General features: G+C 41.7%; 1 protein-coding gene across 1 annotated transcript; it reads right to left on the bottom strand.

Moving 5' to 3' along the window:
* Positions 1 to 9,336: 9,336 nt before the first annotated feature.
* On the bottom strand, positions 9,337 to 17,019 carry LOC138981951 (PRELI domain-containing protein 1, mitochondrial-like). The gene is made up of 4 exons (XM_070355135.1): positions 16,861 to 17,019; positions 13,967 to 14,137; positions 13,343 to 13,562; positions 9,337 to 12,778 (listed from the first exon to the last, which is right to left on the bottom strand). The coding sequence occupies exons 2-4, from the start codon at positions 14,113 to 14,115 to the stop codon at positions 12,461 to 12,463; spliced, it is 687 nt and encodes a 228-aa protein (XP_070211236.1). The 5' UTR covers positions 14,116 to 14,137; positions 16,861 to 17,019; the 3' UTR covers positions 9,337 to 12,460.
* Between the last annotated feature and the right edge of the window lie 946 nt (positions 17,020 to 17,965).

Raw genomic sequence — 17,965 nt, forward strand, 5'->3', positions numbered from 1 at the left:
GCCTTGGCTGAGACAGACTGGTTGATGCCTGGTACGAACGTTATAGGACGCGTGTGTACAGGAGGGATGATGCCAAACTGCCTAAACGAAATGAAATGACCACCTAAAGGCTGAGCCTTGGCTGAGACAGACTGGTTGATGCCTGGTACGAACGTTATTGGACGCGTGTGTACAGGAGGGATGATGCCAAACTGCCTAAACGAAATGAAATGACCACCTAAAGGCTGAGCCTTGGCTGAGACAGACTGACTGATACCTGGCACGAACGTGATAGGACCAGTGTGTACAGAAAAAACGATGCCTAAACGAAATGAACTATTGGAACGGCTGCCAACCTAAAGGCTGACCCTTGGCTGAGACAGACTGACTGATACCTGGCACAGGCGTAACAGGACGCGTGAGTACAGGAGGAATGGTGCCAAACTGCCTAAACGAAATGAACTATTGGAACGGCTGCCCTTCTAAAGACTGAGCCTTGCCCAAGGTAGACTTATACCTGACACGAACGTAATAGCACGAGTGTGTACAGGAGGATCAGTGTTGTTCCCAGCCTCAGAGGAAAGAAGGTTGGACCTGGATTGAAAATATGTACAGGTCAAGATGTCCTGGTTTGGTCCGCTTGGTAGGAAAACTGATGGTCAGAAAGAACCCCTACGTGTCAAAACTATCGGACGTTCTACCGGCCAGGGGTCAGAACATTGCGTATGCATGAATGACCGAAGACCCAGGACTGGGAACGACACTGGATGATGCCAAACCTAAACGAAATAAACTATTGGAATGGCCGGCCGCCTAAATACTGAGCCTTGACTGAGACTGACTCAGTGGCTGATGCCTGATACAGACGTATCACAGGGCAAGTGTATGCAGAAGGAGGCCGCGAAAAACGAACTATTGGTGTTGACTCTGGCAGCTGCCCAGTTCCAAACAGTTTATGCTTATGCCAAATGATGCCCCAGTCTGGGAGTAAAAAAGGGAAGTAAGCGCTCTACGATGCATAATGTGCAAAGAGAAAGTGAGAGTTGTGCAGAACCACTGAATCTCCTGGCACCTGAAAGAATAACAGGCATTGACATGGACAAGAGACTTTCATATTCTTTCATCTTTTTTTATGGACAGACTCAAAACAGCTGGAGCATTGATGGTAAGAGACTAATCTTGCGTGAACTGTACAAGCTGCTCAACGCCACACAACGCACTCGTTAGACACGAGGCCGGCTGAAACCAACTATTTGTATAAGCTTTAGCAGCGCCACATACCAGGCCCATATTGGATACCAGACTAAAACAGTTAAGAGTACCAATGGCCGTAATAGACGACTTGTGTTGCAACGCCACACAACGCACTCGTTTGACACGAGGAATGAAACCAAATATTGGCGTTAACTTTAGCAGATGCCAATTTTTATGGAATGCCAATATTAGATACCAGACGAAAACAGTGAGAGTACTAATGGTAAGAGACCTCTTGTGTTAACTGTACCACGCTACACAGCACACTCGAGGACTAAAACCAACGGTTACTATTGGCGTTAACTTTTGTTGCTGCCAAGTTTGATACAAAAAAAAGACGTATTGGATACCACACTAAAACACTTAGAGTAGTTCTGTTTACGGACACCTGTACAAAGCGGTTCAACGCCGTTAAACGCACCCCGCGTCACATACAATCAGTGGCTGAAAGAAAAAACCACAGTACGTGGTACTAGTGATGAAAGGACACCATGCATCGGGACCAGACAAAAGTGACCCTTCGTTGCAGGTGATACAGGATTACTTTGATAAAGGTCGTAGACAAAGGAACAGCAGAAGGTGTCCTTATATGGGAGGTGTCATCGTAGGGGCCTAACAACACAGATACCCCTGTAATGGTGTTAATTCTACAATCCGCATATTGTGATGAAGCACTCTCGCCGAACACCAGGCTGAACTGGAAGTGCTGGTGTTGACTTCATGGTTTATCCAATGTGTTTCTTCGTGTTTTACTGGATTCTGATCTGGAAATATTGGCGTTAACTTTATGATTTGTTCAGTGTGTTTCTTCGTGTTTTACTGGATTCTGATCTGGAAATATTGGCGTTAACTTTATGATTTGTCCAGTGTGTTTCTTCGTGTTTTACTGGATTCTGATCTGGAAATATTGGCGTTAACTTTATGATTTGTCCAGTGTGTTTCTTCGTGTTTTACTGGATTCTGATCTGGAAATATTGGCGTTAACTTTATGATTTGTCCAGTGAGTTTCTTCGTGTTTTACTGGGTTCTGATCTGGAAATATTGGCTTTAACTTTATGATTTGTCCAGTGTGTTTCTTCGTGTTTTACTGGATGCCGAACTGAAATTGCTGGCGTTAACTTTATGGTTTATCCAGTACGTGTTACGTCATGTTCTACTCACTAGATTCTGATCTGGAAGTACTGATGTTAACGTTATGGTTTATCTAGTGTTACATCGTGTTTTACTCACTAGATTCTGATCTGGAAGTACTGATGTTAACGTTATGGTTTGTCCAGTGTGTTACATCATGTTTTACTTTTAAGTGTGATCAGTCAGTGATTGTGTTAATTCATCGACTACCCAGTGAAATAAACCGCTTTTCTTGGAGGTCAGACTCAGGGGGACATGCTGGTCTTAACTGTATAGCCTATCCAGTGTGATGCAATGCTCCTGTTGGATACCGGTACGCAACAATGGTATAGGCGTCTTGTGGTGTCATCGGCGGGTCGTGCGCAATGACGTATGTTCGACAGCGGGCCACGCGCGATTGTATTAAAAACCCGTGTCACGTGATATGATGCATTTCCTGGATCCCAATCTTGAAAAAAAAACCTATATTACCGATTTTTATCTTATAGTCCAGCCACTGTTATACAGTGAAATGCCTGGCTGCTGAACGAAAACATACTTGCTTGTGTTAATTGTGTAGTCTTGCCAGAGTGATACCGTGCAGTTACAATATGACGACTAAAAACAATTAAGCTATTGGCCTCACATTGTAGTACGAAACTGAAAGAATCTGTGACTTGCTTAGTAAATGCCACCCAGCACAACTGACTTGAGGATGGCCTACGCGTAAGACGTAAGATGACGTAGTATATTCATAACAAACAAGTGAAAGGGTTCCCGAAGGAGGCCAGTATACGGACACCATTGTGTTGGTTTTGTTGTAGTTGGTTTTTAACTGTAAAACTTGACAGGACTTTTCACAATGCCGTTACCGCTGCTTGACGTTGCCACCTTTCTCAAGTTATAAACTAAACTAGACTAGACGTCTACATCAAGATAATCATCATCTACACGAATGAGGTGTGATAAAATCAAATAATGTGCAGAAATGCTACGGGTTAACTTGCATGCTACGGGTTAAATTGTATCGTTACCAAGAAAGGGAGTGAAAGGAAGATTGACTCTTTGTTTATGCTTTATTAGAAGCTAAGTAACAATTAGAGCCAACTCGCAAAGTGGTCAAAGCATAGTTTTATGAACAAACGTCGAAAGCAGTATGCATCTTCCGTGTTTGAATTAACGGCCGCCGATCATGACAAATCATGCGGTGCAACGTTAACGGAACTGTTTCTTGCCAGCATTGGCATTCTTCACTGTTTCACGGATCATAGTTTCCATCACTGCTACTACAGTTGTCAAGGTCCACTACAATGTTAGGTACAGTGGAACCCCTTTTTAAGACCCCCAATTTAAGATCTCCTCCCTTTTAAGACCTTGTCTGTTCACATTTTTTGTTCATAAGCCCTGTAAATGTACCCCCATTTTAAGACTCCCTCCTTTTTAAGACCTGGTTTTCTCGGGGTTTCTTTGGTCTTAATAGGGAGGTTCCGCTGTATTCAGTTCAGTGAAGCATCGGGCTTTAACTTCAGTGAAGTTTCAGCTGCAGCGTCTGTCAACGCCACCACTGACTATTCTGACTAACCGTCATATGTTGCTGATTGACCGTGCTTAAAATGAAGTTTCACACTTTCCTGCCAATCTTATTGTTATTTGAAGTCTAAACTACCAAACTGATATTCAGTAGCCAGTGCGATGCATGTGCTTATCCAGTATCATGCGTGTCAGAGACACTGATTTTCACAGACTATTTGTGTGTGTAGGCTAGCAGCACTGAATTGGACCAAGAACTTGGCATAATATCTAAGTACTTTGAGTCAATGTTATCTGCTGACTGTGTATACACAACACAAAAACTGTAATCAGTTGAGTAAAGTTGGGGGCTTGGAGAGTGTTTGGGGAGAAGCAAGAAATTGAACTCGATTTATTAATCCTAATCCAACATACGATAACTGTTTGGGCCAAAGTGACGAAGACGACAGAACGCCGTCTGAAAAATGAACAACGTGTGTTCCACCACATACTGTACTCCACAGTCTCTGCTAGCACCCGGCCGGTACAGACTCGTAATGTATCAGTTTCTTAATTAAATAGAACTTAACACCTGCGGGTTTAAAAACTGAAAACACCAGCTGGTGGAGTAAATCCGGCAGAGAAAAAACACACCTGCAGATGGACTAAAAACTGACCGGCTGAAAACACTCGCAGATGGACTTAACTCAACTGAAAACACCTGCACATGGACTAAAACCGGATAAAAACACCTGCATATTGGCTTAAACTGGCTGAAAACCCTACATATGGACTAAAAAAGACTTAAAATACTTTCAGATGTACTAAAACCGCTGAAAACACCTGCAGATGAACTGAAACACGCTGAAAACACCTGCAGATGGACTAAAAACCGGATGAAATCACCTACAGATGGGCTCAACTGACTGGCTGAAAACTTGGCGGAAGGGCGCATTTCAGCCTTTCTCAACTGACAATATACTCGTAAAACATTCAGACGGTGAAGTGTACAATTTGTTATTGTCGGTCTACTCGGTTCAATGTTGTTCTGTTAAACGGGTGATCACTGAACGTGTACTTCAAAACACATTGCTACTGTTGTGTCAAGCGCTCAATCGTTTTTTGTATTTTTGTTTCCCACTGTGTATGATAATTATTATGTATTACTACTGAGATCGACGTGCTCCGCCTCAGTGTCAGTGTCAGTGTCTTTATTCCGTCATAGCCTGTGTGATGCTTTGTGCTCTTGGTGCAATAAAAGTTGTGTAAGAAGTTTCGTCAATACAAACGTGGAAATTACGCCAACTCATTTAAAAAAAAAATCCATTGGAAATAGCCTTTTTGTGATAATTAACGGATATATCCATGAACAAATAAGCAATGGGTATCGGAGAACAAATAAGAAATATCCACTGAACCAGGCTCATATGATAATTATAGCCTGGGTTTTAATTAAAATGATCTTAGTAATTCTAGTCTTCTTCTTCTTTTCGTTTGTCAGATCTTGTCTCCTTCATGAAGGTGGAAGTGCCCTGCAGGTCCTCCAGACTGCGGTAGAGGGGGGTTAATTACTCCACGGGTGTTGTTTCTGGAACTTTATACTGAATCCTTGACAGACTGTGAAAGAGTAACGAGGTAGTTTCCCTTCACAGCAGGCTCTGCAGAGTTGTCTGCGGGCGAAGAGTGCGAGCTCTTTATTGTATACCGAGCAACAAAAGAAACGCGAATTATTTTTCAATAATTTGATTTTAAAAAACGCAGTTAATCTTAGAGTGACAATTTTCGGGATATCAGATGCACTATGCAGTCATGTGTAAGAAAGCTGTTGTGTGAATATTTTCCCATTGCTGCTGTCTCAACGCACGTGGAACACATGATGCGCGCTTACAGCACGTGCAAGCGGAGATGGGGAAACCTCATGTGTGAGATGTGTTCACTGATGCATTAGTAATAAAAAGAGACCATGGCACGCTTACCGTGCCAGTCTAACTTTTGACAGAGTCAAGATGCCAAGATTGACACCAGAACAACGCGAGAGGGCAGTGGGTCGATTATCGGCTGGTGATGACCCAAAAACGGTAGCAGTCCCTTTCAATGTGCATCTGTCAACAGTATATCGCCTTCAGCAACGTTTTGTCAACACTGGAAGCACTGCTGATACACAACGAAGTGGAAGACCTCGCGTTGCCACACAGAGAAAAGATCGCCAGATCCTGCGTCATCATTTGAGAAACCGATTCCATACAGCCAATGAAACAGCCAGGAACACCGTCGGTAACCACCAGAGACCTATCAGTGGCCAGACAATACGCCGAAGACTTGCTGAGCGAGACCGACTGCCGTCCCGGCTAGAGGACCAGTCCTCACTCAGAGACATCGCATGGCGCGCCAGCAGTGGGCCCAGGATCACATCAACTGGAACTGGAGACAATGGCGAAACATTCTGTTCATCGATGAGAGCCGTTTCTGCATTAGTCATGCTGATGGGCGTCTCAGAGTGTGGCGAAGAAGAGGTGAACGCTATGATGGTGACTGTGTCATGGAACACAATGCCCAGGGTGGACCAAACGTCATGGTCTGGGGTGGAATCGGCTTCAACCAATCCCTGGGACCTGTGTTTTTCAACAATCTTGGTCCTGGTCGGGGAAACGGCATCACAGCACTGCGTTATATTGACCAGATCCTACAGCCTCATGTTGTGGCCTTTTTCCAGGCGCGCAGAAACTGTGTTCTGCAGCAAGACAACGCTCGCCCGCACACACCCAGGGTCACCCAGGCCTTCCTGCAGCACAATAACATCGACATCATGGCCTGGCTCGCCCTCAGCTCAGATTTGAATCCTATTGAACATTTCTGGGACCAACTTCAAAGAAATGTCAACCAGTTACGCCCAGGACCAAGAACTGCGTCAGGCCCTTATCAATGCCTGGTGCAACATCCCAAGAGACGCCATCAACTGACTTATTCACTCCATGAGGCGCCGCTGCCAGGCCGTCATCAACGTCCATGGGGGTCATACACCGTACTGACCATCTCAGTGCAGAGGCTCCCTTTGCCCGTGGCAGCAAAAGAATGATGCCATAGCCAAGAACAGTGTGCGAGGAACATACCACCGTGATTTTGATTCGTTACGATGTTACGTTTATGAGAAATGACATTTTAAAATTGTGATTAAACGTTTTTCTGGAGAAAATTCGCGTTTCTTTTGTTGCTCGGTATAGCTCGACGTTTCTTCCACGTAGCTAGCTAGACACCTGTCAATTGTAGAGTTTGTTTGTGATGGGGTCTGGCTGCTGCTGTCTTCTTGTATGCACTTGGGAACCTTTGCGTACCCATGGCAGTCTTATAGGGCTTTATTTCTAAAATGATCAACCCTGTCACTGGCATTGCCTCCAAAGATTACCCGGTTGTGCTTCGTGCACTGGTTTAGACACTAGACATCATCCAGAGGGTGGGGACTGAAAAAGCAAAGACACACCAATGATACGGGCATGATTCACAGGGTGTGCTCTGATAGCCGCTTTGGAGTTGCAAATTGAAATTGGAGGAATTTAGAGAACAGCGTGGAAAATTAATGAGCGTGATATTGCCGCACTGTTGTCGAACTGTTGTTATTTGTCCCTCTATTTCAAGGGACTTTTTTTCTCGTGTCAGTGATCATATTCCCCACTACAGCCGGGTTTGTTCAAGCTTTTTACAGGGGATAACAGCATCTTTCAACTCACACATTGATTCAATGATGCCAATTAAAAGATCAACAGCCTAGCTGGCTAATTCCCGTGCAGAGTGCAATTTTGTTGTTGACTGCGATAGACGAAATGAAACAAGAGATCAATTTTTTTTTAAACTACATTAAAGCCAGAACAACATGGAAACATCTGAAAATTACACATTTTACTTACTTACTGCCCACTATAGTATCAAACAAAAACTAAGTTTGCCAGGGGAGATAATCAATTACGTGCAAGTCAAAGAGCGATTGAAAGCGGTTATTTTCCTTGCCAAAATATTGATCATGGTATTGACTTGATGCATACCCCATTAATTGTGCTGGCAGTCAAGGGGTTAATGTTATAAAGTGACACCTATGTGAATCCGCAAAAAAAAAAAAAAAAATCATGTACAAAATTCCCACTCTGCAGAGAACATAGCTATGTCACTGAATGTTGGTAGGTGTCCGAGGGAAAGGATGCTGTTATTTCCCTTAATGGTGGTGAACAACATCGTGTACACACCGAGGACAAAGTCTTTGAGGTTCGCCTTTCTTTGATATGACTCTCTGTTATTACTGTGCAAGGAATGCAAACTGCCTTTTAAGACCTTGGGGGCCAATTTACAGAGGTTATGAACAGAAAATCTGAGAAAACGGGGTCTCAAAAGGGAGGAAGTCTTAAATTGGGAGATCTTTAACCTTCGCCGGTGGTCGTGGGTCCGTGTGGACCCAGGTGTTTAATTGCAAATATTTTTAAAACTAGTTGGACATTTTTAATGAGCGTTTAAGAATGCCTCAGGCACATAAAAATTTCAGCGAGAAGTAATACATTTTAAAAAAGTCAAATTTAGACTACAAACATCATGGGGCCGTGCGGACCCATCTTTCTCAAAGAAGGAAAAGCGTACATCTTTGAGAAGCATGGGTCCGCACGGCCCAACGATGTCTTACAGGTGTTGTCGATAACCCGGACTGGCGAAGGTTGGGAGGTTCCACTGTACAATTAGGGCTTTTGACCATGGTCTGCACAGCTGAATTTTTGTGATAAGGGTAATGTTTTGACTTTGGTAACAGCTGACATCGATATTTGTTTGTCTTGTAACTCTCTAACTATAAAGACTAATAATGTCTCTGTGGAGCAGGTGACAAAATGTGGAGAGAAAAAAACGTTGAGCAACAACCAGACTTCTTGTTGTGTATAAGTGTGCATGTGCTTATGTGTTGAGTGTGTCTGCTTGTGTCTGTTTTTGTGTGTGTGCATGCGGATGTGCATAAATATGTGTGTGGATGTGTGCATAAATATCTGTGTGTGTGGATGTGTGCATAAATATCTGTGTGTGTGGATGTGTGCATAAATATCTGTGTGGATGTGTGCATAAATATCTGTGTGTGTGGATGTGTGCATAAATATCTGTGTGTGTGGATGTGTGCATAAATATCTGTGTGGATGTGTGCATAAATATGTGTGTGTGGATGTGTGCATAAATATCTGTGTGTGTGGATGTGTGCATAAATATCTGTGTGGATGTGTGCATAAATATCTGTGTGTGTGGATGTGTGCATAAATATCTGTGTGTGGATGTGTGCATAAATATCTGTGTGGATGTGTGCATAAATGTGTGTGTGCAAATTCCTGCACTCCAAGTCCAACTCAGTAGCACAACCATATCAGTAGCACAACCATACAAAAATACTAGTCACTCATGCACACACACACACACACACACACACACCGAACACACCCAGAAAAAAAAAGCAAAACACTAAAACAGTAAGTTTCCCAAGTAATGCTTATTATATTAAGGTCAAATATTGACCATAAGCAAAATCACAAGCAAGAATGAAAAAAAAAATGCAGCACAGCAATCATATCTATTTGTTCAATCACATGGGTACACCTAGTACAATCTTCCTGGGACTGTCTTGCATTAACCCAAATCCACACACAAAGGGTAAAAGAAGCAAGTCATCTACATTCAAGCGAAATTCAGTATCTACAGTCTTCACAAGAAAACAAACAAACGAAGAGCGGGACCCATCACCTTGTACCTAAACATCTATTTTCAAGTAAATAAATTGTTGTTACACTTCGACTGGCGAAGACATGATTTATGCACAACAAAATCATCACACCTCCTACCCTCGTTATGTCATTTTTCACGTTTACCAAATAGAGAATAAGCGTATCAATCAAAATTCTGATACATAAGGCAGTGCTAGTAATCCAGTCTGGGTTATAATGTCATATAGAAAAAAGTCTTGTTGCTTGTTCCCTAAGCAGGGGCAGATACAAGATAAATCTACAATAATTATTACAAGGAATCACTTTGGTGGAATCTTGCAATTTGCGCTTGTGGAATGGCACATCATCTATCTTACATTACAATGACTCCAGAGTAAATGATTTTTCATCATGAAATGATTTAATGTACTCAGGCAGGTGGACAGAGTCAAATTACTGTTGCTACATTTTGTTTATGAAAGGAATTCAAAATACTAAAAAAATATTGTCCCAATGACTAGACAATTAGACGTACGTATACAGTACATGTGAGGTTGATTTTATCTTTTCAAATGATTTCTTTGTTCAGGCAGCTGAACAGATTACTCTTGCTTCACAGACAATTAAATTTTATGAAGTATACAATGATCTGGTATGCTCGCACGCATACACTCATTGATACAGGCACAAAAAAACCTCTGCAGTTCAACATAAATCAACACGGCCATTCACATCATGGTGTCTTGCATAACTTTAGGGCACCATCCAGTAATTTAGCATGATAATGATAAAAGAACCAAAACAGCCTACTATCTTGTTGTGCTATAGAGTTGACTGATCAAAATTGTCATGATGCACAACGATATTTGCAGTCATAATTTCTGTGCAGCACCAGGTCCATTTGAAGATCTATACTCTAATCTTTCCATACTTTTGATAGGCCAATAAGCTGGAAGGGGTTAGTCCATTTCACCATCAAAAATTTCCCACTATCAAATATGCTGGTATGAATGACAATGTTGTAGTAAAACAGTTGGATGACAGGGCCGAATTGCAGTCTGGCTGCAAGATCATTCTTCATATCTCCTCCACGATCAAATCGATCAGGAGCAGAGCTGAGCTGAGCAGAACAGAGAAAGATTACAGTACTTCTGTGGTCATTGGGTACAAATTCTGCTGAATATCTAAGCTTGCCAACAACCCCCTCTGACCTAACTGGCCACACAGGCTTTCCATAATAAAGGGAAGCAACCACTGCATTTAAAACTCCCGCTTCTTTCTGTGTAAAATGCAGGTTTTACTTGCAGTTCCTTGAAAAGAACCATTGAAGATTAGCATGCCAGTTCCCTTTTCTTCTTCTTCAACATTCCTGTCAATGTTGCAAATACATGTATGCAGTTTTCCACAAGGACACCGCCTGACCCAGCAACTTCTCCTGACCCAGCAACTTCTCCTTCGTGTCCGTCATCTCTGGCCAGAATACAAGTCTTATGTCAGCAAAGGCATGGCAAATCTGGAGGACTTGTTCTGAAAATTGCAAGCCCGTTTTACATTAACCACTGCATTCAAACCTCCTGCCTCTTTAGATGAGGATGACAGTTGCTCGTTTCTTTCAATGCTCGTTATTCTCCAACTGAGTCCAAGGTGCCAGGAGACTGGTTCTGAATAACTCTCACTTACTCTATTACACATGTATGCATTTAGAGCGCTTACTTCCCTTTGTTTACTAGATCACCTGCCTTTTAGTCAAAGCAATCTATGTTCAGATGTCAAAGTTTCCTTTTCGATATTCTCTTAATGTTTTTAACCATGGTGATCATGGTTACAACAGCAAAGTTGTTTTTAGTCTTGCATGAAGCAATGCATCAGTCACACAAGATCTTTCATCACACACAAGATACATAGATCTACCATCTACAAGCAGACTTGCCGAGTTGCTCTAACTCATTCAAAGGAGAAAGAGCAAGTGAAGCAAAAAATACCAAAACCTGGTTGTGAATGTTCAAACTTGTTTACTTCTCAAGGTTTCATTCATCTTTACATGTATACGTTTTGTATAAATCTTTTCCAGCCAATGGCCCACTTTGCGACCTACGCATCTATCAGACATGGGATTCATAAAAAGTGATAATTAAGAAAAAAGAAGGTGGGGGTTTGGGGGCCGCAGAAGGCCCCAAGTAGGGTCCAGGGGCAAAGCCCCTGGTCGGGGTCTGGGGGCGAAGCCCCTAGAAGCTGAAGGTTTTTAGTGTTTTAGACACACAAAAATGGCCCTGAAAAGCATATTTCAGCTTAATCATAGAGCTTCTATATCACTTGGGTCTATACCTACATATACCCCAACATTTTCTCAGCGGATCTGCACGAATCTCAAGAATGATCTTTGGAGCCTAAAAATTTACGGAATTCCGTAAATTTACGGAAGAATCCCATGTCTGATCTATAATGACCCCTCAAGAAGCGGACTCCAACAATAATTCTTCATTTGCTTTTTTCCCACAGAACATTCTGTGTGTGTAATTCGAATCTTTTAAATTTGTAGCATAACACTAACAGTCCACAATATTTCCATCCTCACTTTTCAAAGGTTAGGAATCCCACTTGGGCGCTTGTTGATGGATACTGTTGATCCCTCAGATGGAGAGAGAGAGAAGAACTTCCCTTCATCTATACATATCTTTATGACTACATTCAAAATTCTCATTGAGTAAAGTTTTCAGATGTCTCAGGTTATGAAGTTTCCATTCTCCAATAAAGTTTTCACATTTTTCAGGTAATGAAGTTTCCATTCTCTAATAAAGTTTTCACATTTCTCAGGTCATGACATTTCCATCCTCTCTCTGTCACCTGCACCTGATGTGCGAATGCCACTGTTTCTCTCTCCTCATTCCGATCGCCTAAGACGGCTGTGGCCGTGCAGTGCTGATGGAATCCTTGGCTTTGTCCTTGGCAGCCTGGGCCACCTTGATGGCTTTGTCTTTCAGTTTGTCACGACTGCTGAGTTGCTGGTGTAGCACGGGCATGAACAGCCTCTCTAACACAAACTCGTAGCCCCGCGTGGCTTTGGTCGCGTTCTTCCTGAAGCGGTCGATACCGTAAGCCTGGATGGCGCTGCCGAATCCAAACACTGACGACGTCACCCATGCATACTTCTCGCACACAGTCCATCGGTTGTTCTCCGGGTTCACACGGTACACACACTTTTCTTCCACATTCTGCAAAATAAAAACAGGTATAACATGAGTATGACGTTTCATTGTAGAACTCACTACACACATACCTGCACAAGTACAATAAGGTTGGGCGCCAAGAGTAAAACATTACTGCAGTTTTACGATAAAAACATTAGTATAACTTCACAAGCGTTCCCAGTTTTACTGTGAAATCTTGAGAAAAAAAATAGATTATAAATAAAAAGGCTTAGCCCTAAGATTTATTTTTCACTGCAACACACAAACGGAGACATCACTAAAGGTAAACAATAATGCAAATGATTTTTGATAACAAGTGCTGAGTCAGCTTTACACTTCAGCCCAAATCATGCACAATGTTTTCTCACAGATTGAAGTTCAAAGTGTGTTACGAAAAACAAGGACTATAAGCCAAGGGTTTCCCAGTAAATATTAGCAATGTAGAGAACATTGAAGACTAAAAAAAAGCCTAAAGGCATACGAGAGGTGGTATCTAAGCTTCCTCATCATCATTTTCCTGCCATGTTTTTGACTTCTCATCATGGCACCCTTTTTTCTTTTGTAAGAAACCATACAAGAAATACGTACCATAACATTCTGCATTGCAATATTTCTTGTGTAGGTAGTAATTGTCCGAGACGAAGCATCAACCACCGACTCCTCCAAGATGCACATGTTGCGAGCAGAAGATGGAATGAAACGCTCGCCCCATTTTGGAACTGGGTTGGTTTTGATCATTAGCCGTCGTGTGTACAAACGGTTGCCTTCCACATGCCTTGATAGTATGTCTTCTGTCAGCACATGCTTGCTGCAACAAACACACATGCATTTTCATTGATGACTGCATTAGACATTACTATAAATGAATCATTTTACAAGTACTCTTGGCTACTCATCGTCTCTTCTTCTTGTCATTCGCTGAACTCATCGTCTCTGTCTAGGCCCGTTTGCAACCGGTTGCTTCCCTTTATAATAAACCAAGCATAGGGTGTCATCCCAGAAAAAAAGCCAGCAGGAATTCTGGGTATGGAAATTCCTTTTTTGTGAAATTACGTCGGTAGTCTTTGGTGATTGGTCAATGCATTTACGTGTAAAGAGTGCCAACATTATGTCGGTCACTACTGAATAGTTCCATTAAGTTAACAGACTGTTAACAGTCTTGAGCTATGGAAACAAGTTTGATTAAAACTACATATTACACATTGAAATTACCTGTATGGATTTGGGTATCGTTGCCAGAAAGCTTGAGCTACTTGGTCCCAATTCCATTTGTAGGTAACAGCACCGCCGTAGAACTTTCCCATCGTTGCAGTTGATTTTTCTTTGCTGGAGTCTGCAGCTTTCCAGTTAGTGACCTTCATGGGCCAATACACGTGTCACTATCTGAAAGTGAAAGAAGAAAACAAGTCGCGTAAGGCGAAAATACAACATTTAGTCAAGCTCAGTCGAACTCACAGAATGAAACTGAACGCACTGCATTTTCGTGGCAAAGGCAGTGAAATTGGCAATCCAGAAAAGTGCGGTAGCACTGAGCAGGATAGCACGCTTTTCTATATCTCTATTATTTTTAACTTTCTGAACGTGTTTTTAATCCAAACATATCATATCTATATGTTTTGGGAATCAGAAAATGATGAAGAATAAGATAAACGTAATTTTGGATCGTTTTATAAAAAAATAATTTTAATTACAATTTTCAGATTTTTAATGACCAAAGTCATTAATTAATTTTGAAGCCTCCAAGCTGAAATGCAATACCAAAGTACGGCCTTTTACAAAATGCCGGATATGACGTCATCAAAGACATTTATCAAAAAAATGAAAAAAACGTCTGGGGATATCATACCCAGGAACTCTCATGAAAAATGTCATAAAGATCGGTCCAGTAGTTTACTCTGAATCGCTCTACATACACACACAGACACACACACACATACACCACGACCCTCGTCTCGATTCCCCCCTCTATGTTAAAACATTTAGTCAAAACTTGACTAAATGTAAAAAGTGAGGACCCTTTAACTTAACACTAGTCACAAGGTTAAAATGTTAGGACTGTAGTGAACATGTGAAGACCACTTTACACCATAATATGACTCCTGTAATTTCATTTAAAAAGAACACAACCAGATTAACAATAACAAAAATGTCAAAATGGCCTTTAAGATTGAAGCAATCAAGTTCAAAACACAATGTATGGATTGAACAGTGGATCTCCCTGAGCCATGTGACATCAGAGTCAGACTAAAGTAAAACTCACAATGTCACACGCTTTCCTTCTTTGCCACTACTAAAGCAAACGTGTGCAAGATTGTATGTTACACGCTTTAGAGCATGTGCAAGAACGGATTCAAACTCGAAATTGTCCCCCCAGAATGCACACACGACTTTTATTTCTCCTGCTGTTAATGTTATCGTTTCTTCTCTTTACAAATTCTTCAACGCTGAGAATACTGAGAACAGCATCCCAGACGACAGAACTGTTTCCATACGCGAATTTAGCTGCCCTTGAAAAGCGGCTCGCTCAGGAGGCCTGTTAGTCTGAAACTAGAAGGACAGAGTTCTGAACATAGATGACAAAGACCCCGAAAAGAACAAACATTTCGCGGATGCAGACACAGAAAGACGTCATGAAGAATACGATGCTTCAAAAGATACAGACTGTGACGTCATTCACATACGAGACGTCATTCATAGTTGTTCATTCACTTCCGTCAAAAAGTAGATCTATCTCTCCACAATGGCTGCTCCTGTGTTTAGGTTTGTCAAGCTTGAGTACGCAAAATGTGTTTGTTCTCTCCTCTGTCGAAGCTGCGAGACATAAGTGCTATTCCGACTTGGTCGTGTGACAGAGTTTTCTTCCACACTCGATTAGCTGATGTCTAACGAAGCCGTCAATCAACGTAATCTCGTGTGGAAGAAAACGTCTGTCACACGACCAAGTCGGCAGGTAATCACACCGAGACGGCTGGTCGAGACTACAAAAGAGTGCAATGTTTGCTAGTTGCATTCAATTGATTCTTTAAAAAAATGGATCAATACATGTATAAATTTATTGGTACTTTTGACCAAAATATCACATCTAAGTCTTGACACACAGATCTCAACTGTCATTGTTCACCTCAACCACTAGTGTGATCTCGGAAAACAATGTCTGTTTTAATAATGAGAGCCGTGTGCTAGGTATTCAATAACTTTGACACGAACTTGTGAAGAAATGAGTCATATATTGTTTCTTGGTAGGTCGGTTGTGAAAAAAAGGGGACGTCGCCCATTAGGTCAGTTTCAGTGTGAAAGGCATTCATGCCCAGAATATCGGTCAGAAAATGGGTGGTATCGTTATTAGGAGGGGTAGTGGGAGGTTCCACTGTATCATGAAAAACTCCTTCAGGATATTCACCAATTTTGCAACGAATAAGATCCCTTGAGCCACTATAATTAACCGCCTGAAGTACTAGCATTGACTGACACCACTCACCAGTGACAGCTATTTCCTTATGTGCCTGTCACTTCCAAGTCTGAAGCAGAAGTATGCAAATTTACACTCTATTTTACTATAGCCAACCTTCTCTAATGGATAATATAATAAGCAGATGAGGAAATGGGAACACTGAGTGACTGACATGGTAAGAAACCCTTAGCCCTTAGATCGAGCTGAATTAAGTGAAAAATTCAAACAGAAAATGAATACAGCCGATCATTTAAAGGAGACACTGTTTGTGGCAATACATGATTTGTCAGTTACAGTTTTATTTCCGCCGCAGTTCGTGACGAGAAAGAACTTGACACACTTACTGACTTAGCACACCTCGGCCATAGTCATGATAGTGATAGTTTGACGGCGCAACATCAACTTGGTGATGGCAGACTGTTGAGTGTTGATGGTGAAAGTGAATTTGTGACATTTGTTTTGAAGTTTACACTTGTGTAGTTCATTGTACGCGTTAAAAAGACTTCACATCACATTTTCATCCGGTTTACATTACGGCCCAACAACCAATTCTTCGTTAGTCAGCACTTTACTTCATACTTGGCGACGTAGTATTTCCACGTGCTCTTCAAGTTCTGCTTCACAGATCATTTATGATTAAGGTAATGATACACACCATGACTTGGTGATGCGCTTCATGAATCGCAAGCGATGTCGTGATTGTATCCATCGGAATCGCTGTCGTAGCGTGAAGTCTTTCCGGAGGTAGGTAACCTACGGTCAGGACGCCATCTTTGGTTTGTCGACAAGTAGCTGACGTCACACTCAGCTCTCCAGAGTTACCTCCCTTAGGACAACAACATTAGTAGTACTAGTAGTCCCTGGTTTGAGCACTTGCGTTTCCTGCAGGCGGCACGAGTTCTATCCTCACATGGTTATTATGTTGACATGTTGTCTTTAGTTTTTTTGGATGTTGTTTTTGTTGTTATGGAATCTGGTATGCTGTTCAGTCCACGAAATAATAATAATGAGGATATTTATAATGGTGCAAATCTGAATACAGTTCTAAGCGCCTCACAAAAAAGACCACTTATGAAAGTTATGAGAAATAACAACACAGCAAAGAAGAGAAGATAGGCCTTTGTTGCTGCCCCCCTGACAGAAAAAAAGATATACAAAGAAGATTTTTGAATGAAAAAATTTATTCAAACATTTTGAGAAGAAAAACAAACTAATTAATAGTATTGACACATGATCAAGGAATACCTGACCCCTTGTGGGAACATATTTCTGCAATGGAACTCCCCTTTAAAGCCTCCTCTAAATAAGACTCCTCCTTTCGTAAGACCTTGCTTTTTCAGATTTTCTGTTCATAATTAGAGCCTCTGTAAATTTACCTCCATTTTAAAACTCCATCCTTTTCTCAGAATTTCGAGGTCTAAAAAGGGGGTTCCACTGTATTACACTCCTTTGATAAAAAAAAATTGGGGGGTGGGGGAGGTGTAAATGTGTGAGCTTAATAACATCACTTTTGTTTTTAGCACAGTACGTATTCATGTTCTCTATTGACCTGGCTCTGTGTTAAGCCCATGTGTTGCATTAGCACTGTTTGCGCTTAATGCTTTTGCATTTGATAAAATTCCTTTTCTTTATTTGGTATTTAACATCGTTTTCAATCGTTCAAGGTTATATTGCGACGGGGAAAGGGGGGAGGGGGGATGGGATAGAGTCACTTGTTAATTGTTTCTTGTTCACAAAAGCACTAATCAAAAAATTGCTCC

This window comes from Littorina saxatilis, linkage group LG12, assembly GCF_037325665.1.
Source record: "Littorina saxatilis isolate snail1 linkage group LG12, US_GU_Lsax_2.0, whole genome shotgun sequence".
Classification (NCBI taxonomy): domain Eukaryota; kingdom Metazoa; phylum Mollusca; class Gastropoda; order Littorinimorpha; family Littorinidae; genus Littorina; species Littorina saxatilis.

Excerpts from the sequence above, each read along its gene's own strand:
- LOC138981951 (XM_070355135.1), bottom strand. The coding sequence starts at position 14,115 with ATGAAGGTCACTAACTGGAAAGCTGCAGACTCCAGCAAAGAAAAATCA. Across the intron at positions 13,563-13,966 it reads CGATACCCAAATCCATACAG|CAAGCATGTGCTGACAGAAG; the intron begins GTAATTTCAATG and ends TGTTTGTTGCAG. Across the intron at positions 12,779-13,342 it reads TTGCAATGCAGAATGTTATG|AATGTGGAAGAAAAGTGTGT; the intron begins GTACGTATTTCT and ends TTTATTTTGCAG.